The sequence below is a fragment of the Sebastes fasciatus genome, chromosome 17 (genome assembly GCF_043250625.1).
Source record: "Sebastes fasciatus isolate fSebFas1 chromosome 17, fSebFas1.pri, whole genome shotgun sequence".
Lineage (NCBI taxonomy): Eukaryota > Metazoa > Chordata > Actinopteri > Perciformes > Sebastidae > Sebastes > Sebastes fasciatus.
The window spans coordinates 21,849,228-21,855,761 of NC_133811.1; the positions used below are offsets into that span (position 1 = coordinate 21,849,228).

A 6,534-nucleotide genomic window follows, 5' to 3' on the forward strand; every position below is an offset into this window, starting at 1 on the left:
CCTATTCATTCATGTAGTTCCCCTTTAACTCATCTATATACATCAAAAGGCTACTCATACTCTATATTATCACCATTAAGGGTATCTTTCATGTGTCTGTGTACTCAAAGTCTTTGTAAAAAAAACCTTACACAATTATCTTAAATATCCAAATAATCTCCTAATAATTTATTCATGTTTTCTGTAAAGAACTTAGAGATACATAATGGAGGATATAGAGGCATTTCCTTAAAAGACGAGCACCATTTAAACCCAAGTAAATAATTATTTATCATCATAATTTATCTCTGTAAACGTTACTATTCATTGTTAAAGGTGCTAAATGAGAGAACGGGAGCATTTCTGTTGCCTCCATGCGGCTCTCAACATGGCGACAGCTGAGCCTCTGATAGGGAATGCTACATTTCCGCGACGGCGTCGTCAGTCGGGACGGTGTTATCATCTGCAGCAGCTGTGAGCTAGCTAGTTGTGCACGCTCACATGCACTAAAAGCATGCGCGGCCGGCCCGGCTACATCAACAAAGCATGGAGAAGCCAAGATTACAACACACACAGTGTGAAAGCTACTTCATTCTATATCTTTACATTAATTGTTGTTTGATGCTATATTAATGATCTGGATCCCATATAGAGCACCTTTAAATTGTTTCTTTAACTGTATACAAATTTGCATATTCAGCTGACCCGCTGTTTTTTTCAAATGAACTTGACAGTAAACTGAGAAGAAAAAAACTCAAATCACTGATGATGATTAATAAAAAAGTACTGTAGCTTTAACTTCAAGCATTATGACAAAGAAATTACATTATCTGTTTCATTGGGTTTTTCAACCCTCATTTTAATACAACAATTAGCAAACAAATAAAAAAATGTGAATAAAAACAGACATGGACAAGTACAAAAAAAACAAATCTGTCTTTACTTCAGAGTTCAGTACCTTTCCCTTCCCCACCTGGTGTGGGACTCACTGGTTTCCCCGGGTTCCACCAGGAGGCGCCAGAGCAGAGCAAGAGCACAGCACAAATAACCAGTACAAAATAAAAAGGACCAGCTGAGAGAGAGAGCAAGAAAAAGAAAGGCAACTTGGACATTGAATAAAGAAAAAATAAGGAAAGAGAGAAGGAAGGATAGTTATAAACACCTTATACCGTGACAGAAATGTGAAAAATGGGTATTGTTCGCTCTTTAAGTTATTTGGTCTACTTCAAGGCCTCTTGCAGCGCAGAGGCCAGAATATAAACATAAACAGATCAGACAGTTACTGCATTGGTTCACATGCAACCCCCCAACTTTTTTTTTTGTTTTCTTAAAAAGGACTATGCACATCTGATATGACATGATGTCACTACTTGCTATGCCAACACCATCCAAAAGCACTGATTTCACAATTCATGTGTACTGCAGAGATTAAAAAAAAAAATGGTCGACTCCAATGCACTGTATAAAAAACAAAACGTCATACTGTTTACAACCAAGACACAGAAGTTCAACTTATTATTTTGTTCATTGGTCAACTCTGTAGCGTGTTCACAAATGATGGGGAGTTCCAGACAAATGTTTTGTCCATATATTTACAATTCTCTGTGAGGTGTGGATGAAATCTCGGCCGGGGTCTCCTTTGGATTAATCAGCACTGGGTACAAAATGACAGATAGATGTATGTGGGCAAAGTGTGTGTATGTATGCATGTGTGCGGCTGGAGGAACTGACAAAAGAACTTATTTATGTTTCACAAAACACTTGAGATTTTACGCTGCAATATACTGATGCAATTTTCCATTTTCTTTCACTTGCTTGTAGTAAAAAGACTAACCCAATGCGACAGGGCAGTGCTAGAATGAAGCATTTTTGATGGTAAATAAAGCTGTGGATCAATTCATAAATGAAACTCCCTTTTAAATTTTCAGGCACTCTTTCAATATATATTTTTTTTAATTTTAAAGATTTGATATATCATGTCTGTTTTAATTTAAAGCCGCGAAAATCAGAGAATAACGCTGATGCTCTGAGTCATATCAATACACAGTAGGGGGATATTTCAACATTACTTTCTCCGCTTAACGTGGGGTTTGTGTATCTAAAATATCATCATACTCATGTTGTGCACGAGTGTGGCGAGTCGATCACAGTCGGTCAGTGCGGGAGCGTCCGTGCCAGTCAGTCACAAAGTGTGTGAGGTAGTGTGTTGGTGTCAGTGCTTTGCTGGTTGGCAGGCTAGATGTCTGAAGGACTATGTCGTTTAACATTCATTATGATTTGACTCCTTTAAGGGTGGGGGGGGGGAAGAAAAATCATTTACCAAGAGTCACTCAAAGTGCTATATATAAGCATGAATGTCAATGAGTGTGTTTCTCTGTTTAGTGAACAAGTAAAGGGCTAGTCAAGAGAAAGTTGGGCAAGTAGCTAACATGACACAAAGGTCGTTCAGTTAGATCAAAGCAAAGGATGTCTCTATTTGTCCTCATGTGATGCACCTCCACGCTGCTCCTGTCACCCACTCCTCAACTTTCATTAGCTGCCACCAGCTGGCCTAATCCCTGGCGCACAAACACGGCCTGGATGTCCTTGGTCTTGATGCAGAGGTCACAGGCCCAAACGGCAGCGCTCTCTCGAGTCAGCAGCCCGTACGCCGGCTCTGTCAGGCCTGTGCAGTCCCGGTGGAACCAACGTTGGCACGACGCCTCGCACAGGATGGCGTCCTGATCGTCATGCACCTCAGCCATGCAGAGGCCGCAGGGGAATACCATCCCGGGGCCACCGAGTTTCCCGGGGCCAGAGCCGGGCCCGGTCGAGGGGGCGGCGGGGCCGGGGGGCAGGGGAGATTGGGTGTTTGGGGTCGAAGTGGAGTTAGAGGGGGGATTGGGGTTGCTGCCGGGAGTGTTGCCTCCGTTGTTGTTGGTCATGCTGTTCTGACCCGAATTGGGGGCCGCGTTTGGCATAGAACCACCAGCGCCAGGAGTGTTGTTCTGCTGGTTGTACGGGGTGGAGCCGGGGGCAGAGTTAGGTGGGGTGGATTGTTGCTGCTGCTGCTGCTGGGTAGAGTTGTTAGAGTTGGGGGTGTTTGAATTACTAGGGGGTTGTAGCTGACTGGGTGGTGGATGCTGGGGCTGACCTGATCCGTTTAGAGGACCAGTAGGAGAAGAGTTGGGGTTAGGCTGTGGCGGTGCTGAGGGAGGCTGACCAGGTGTATTGGCGTTGGGCTGCTGGACGTCAGGGTGGCCAGGGAAGCCTCCTCCTGGCTGTGGTGGGCCAGAGTTAGAAGGAGGGCCAGGAGTGGAGTTATTAGGAGGGGGGCCATTGGGATTTAGGTTAAGCTGTTGCTGCTGCTGCTGTTGCTGCTGCTGCTGCTGCTGCTGTTGTTGTTGTTGTTGTTGTTGCTGCTGCTGCTGTTGCTGTTGCTGCTGCTGCTGCTGCTGCTGTTGTTGAGGCCCGGGCGGAGGCCCTCCTCCACCAAAGTTCTTTCCATCCTCGTTGCCTGGCCCTGGCGGACTGGGGCCAGCGTAGGGGCCATCCTGTGAGGGAGGGAACTGTCCTTGAGGGGGCATACCCGGTAACCCTCCCACCATGTTGCCTCCGGGGCCACCACCCATGCCACCCATCATGTTCATCCCAGGACCCATGCCTCCTCCCATGGAAGGCAGGGGGCCATGTGGGGGGCCTCTTGGGCCTCCGCCACCAGGTAACGGTGGGCTGTTGAATGGGTGTCCACCCTGTCCGTGCTGCTGCTGTGGAGGCATGCCAAACCGAGGGTGGGGTGGCCCCCCCCCCCCGGGACCTCCCATACCCCCTGGAGACAACATGGGATTGAATCCTGGCCCCTGGTGCATGGGTGGACTGAAGTTTGGTGGCATATTGAACTGAGAAGGGCCACCAGGGGGGAATCCACCACCCCCTCCTCCTCCCCCACCGCCGCCCCCACCGCCACCTCCAAAGCCAGGCATTCCTCCAAAGCCTAGCTGGTGGTGAGGTCCAGCATTGGACGGAGGGCCGAACGGTGGCCTTCGTCCAGGTTGACCGCCGCCTGGTCCTCCCGGGCCTCCCATGAAGCCCATGCCTACGCCCATTCTGCCTCCACCACCATAACCACCTCCTCCGCCTGCGCCTGGGCTGGGAAGAAATGGAGCACTACCTGGTCCAGGTGCCACAATGGGTCGGGATGGGGGCCCGAAGTCATCGTCGAAGGGGTTGGAGGCGACCAGGTGATCCACCATGGGGGTCGGAGGGGGCGCAAACTCCGTGAGGTGGGAGAACCCTGCCGCCTAGAACAAAAAGGAGAAAAAAATGTTTTTTTAATGCTTTCACAAGACCAGATAATATAAATTCTTCTTTTAGTGGTCGTCAGGGTCACATCCTTTATGTAGCAAAGTAAAACAACTATTACCTGGTTGGTGGATTTCCTCGCCTTCTTCTTCTCCGGGCTCTTCATCTGTCCAGCTGAAATAGTGAAATATGGAGGGAAGGGGGTGGAAAGGGGGATATATAACGTTAGCCACAACAGAAATAAGCCTCCGCGTCTCATGCTATTGGTCCACCACCAATCAAGCGCACCATCACATTTGGATTGGCCAATACCCCTTAGTGACAGAGTGGAGCAGCTTTAGACCTTTAGGGCCTCTTTCTGAAGTCCAACAGTTGAGATGGATTCAATGATGTGGGACATAGACTGGCATGAGGGACAAGATGCTGAACATCCAGGCGCTATCATCCACCAAGGTTATGAAAGCCTTGAATCGCAAAATGACCCAGGCAGACCAAAAAATGACCCAGGCGAGAGAGGAGAGAGGCCGCAAACAAGAGGCAAGAAGAGGAGGTAAGGTCAATGAGGGAGGACAGGAAAAAGACGAAGACATGAGAACGAGGAAACGGAGTTGAAGGTATACAGCAAGATAGACATGAACCCCCATTCACAGGATCCACTCTGTGAGGAAACAGCCACCAACCACCTGGAGACAGTCGTGAAGTTCACATATGGGGGGAGGCGAGAAGGGGGATTTTGCTAAACAGCACCAGTGCATCCCATCCCCATTGCAGCGCAGTATAATGGATGATTCCCCCAATCTGATTTGGGGAGATGGGTGAAATTAATGTCCTACCTTTGTTTCGTTTTCCTGGTCCCGCCAGTAGTCTCCCCGATTCGGCAGCCATTAGCTAATATATGACTGTCGGTGAAGTAGGCATATCACCGATTCATATGCAAGAAAAAAAAAGTTAAAAAATGTCTTGCAAAGGAGGCTTATGAGCCGAGTAGGTAGGGTAGGGTGGAAATCTGCCTTTCAGGTCATGTCAATCACATCACTAACTAACACGTATATTATATATATTATATTACAACGCCGGCCCAGGTCTGCAAACTCATTTACAGCTGCAATATGTAAGGTTTCTGTCACGCCGGGATTTGGTCACCAAATCAGGTAGCAACTAGTTATTTGAGCACAAGTTGGTGTCTTCGTTTGCAAGCCTGTTTTCCTACTAGCTAGCCAGGTCTGCAAACTCATTTACAGCTGCAAAATCTAAGTCTGTCACGCTGGGATTTGGTCACCAAATCAGGTAACAAACTGGTTCAATTTCTGCACAAGTTGGTGTCTCGTTTGCATGCCAGTTTTCCTACTAGCTAGCCAGGTCTGCAAACTCATTTACAGCTGCAAAATATAAGTCTGTCACCAAATCAGGTTAAAAAAAACTGGTTTATTTGAGCACAAGTTGGTGTCACGTTTGCAAGCCAGTTTTCCTATTAGCTAGCCAGGTCTGCAAACTAATTTACAGCTGCAAAATCTAAGTCTGTCACGCTGGGATTTGGTCACCAAATCAGGTAACAAATTAAATTTCTGCACAAGTTGGTGTCACGTTTGCAAGCCAGTTTTCCTAGACAGCTAACTAACTGGTTGCTCCTCTACTGCCAGTCCAAGCAAAGTAACAGAGCAACCCCTCCTACGTCCTCTCTATATAAATAATCACTTACAGATGTTGCAGGAAAAGAAGTCGACCACGCAAAGCTAGTTACTACCATTGGCTAACTAGCTAGCCACGTTACTCAATGGTGGCTAACTAGCTAGCTAGCATGCTAAACGTTGAGATTTCACCCAGAAGCTGCAAACACTGCAACATTAATCCGAAACTGTGAGTCGAAAACATCATTTGAGACACTTAATTCCACTTATCAAAAGCATTCATACGATAAAAGCATCATGTTTTTGATAAAACGTGTTTGTTTACTATGCTAACATTAGCTCGCTAGCTAGCTAACGTTAGCATGCCACTGAAGACAGCTAGCCATCTTGCAGACTTGTTGTTCTTTTGGGGGAAGCCAAACTGTACCCTTTTCTTCCGTTGCTTGTCCTTTAAATAGAAACTCTCTGGTGTGACAACCAGTCCTCACACGGTGTATGCTTGTTGATCCACCATTTCAACTATAATTCATTCAAAAACGCAAATTGTTTTAGCCATAATTATCATCATCATCATTCATGGCCTTCTGATATCGCCACCCGGACAAAGAGCGACAAGCGAGAGGAGTATCGCGGCACCACGGAAGGT

General features: G+C 46.9%; 1 protein-coding gene across 2 annotated transcripts; it reads right to left on the bottom strand.

Annotated features, from left to right (window-relative positions):
- Positions 1-811: 811 nt before the first annotated feature.
- On the bottom strand, positions 812-6,534 carry pygo2 (pygopus homolog 2 (Drosophila)). 2 transcript variants are annotated; one of them, XM_074614232.1, is made up of 4 exons: positions 6,316-6,533; positions 5,094-5,159; positions 4,382-4,434; positions 812-4,259 (listed from the first exon to the last, which is right to left on the bottom strand). In XM_074614232.1, exons 2-4 carry the CDS (start codon positions 5,143-5,145, stop codon positions 2,502-2,504), a joined length of 1,863 nt encoding a protein of 620 aa, XP_074470333.1. In that variant the 5' UTR covers positions 5,146-5,159; positions 6,316-6,533; the 3' UTR covers positions 812-2,501. The 2 variants fall into 2 exon arrangements, with proteins under 2 accessions (XP_074470333.1, XP_074470334.1); XM_074614233.1 differs by lacking the exon at positions 5,094-5,159 and having other exon boundaries at positions 6,316-6,534.

Bases quoted from the DNA above. Each gene is read 5' to 3' on its own strand.
- pygo2 (XM_074614232.1), bottom strand. From the start codon at position 5,145: ATGGCTGCCGAATCGGGGAGACTACTGGCGGGACCAGGAAAACGAAAC. The intron at 4,435-5,093 runs GTAGGACATTAA...TCACTATTTCAG, and splicing joins ACCAGGAAAACGAAACAAAG to CTGGACAGATGAAGAGCCCG. The intron at 4,260-4,381 runs GTAATAGTTGTT...TTTTTGTTCTAG, and splicing joins CGAGGAAATCCACCAACCAG to GCGGCAGGGTTCTCCCACCT.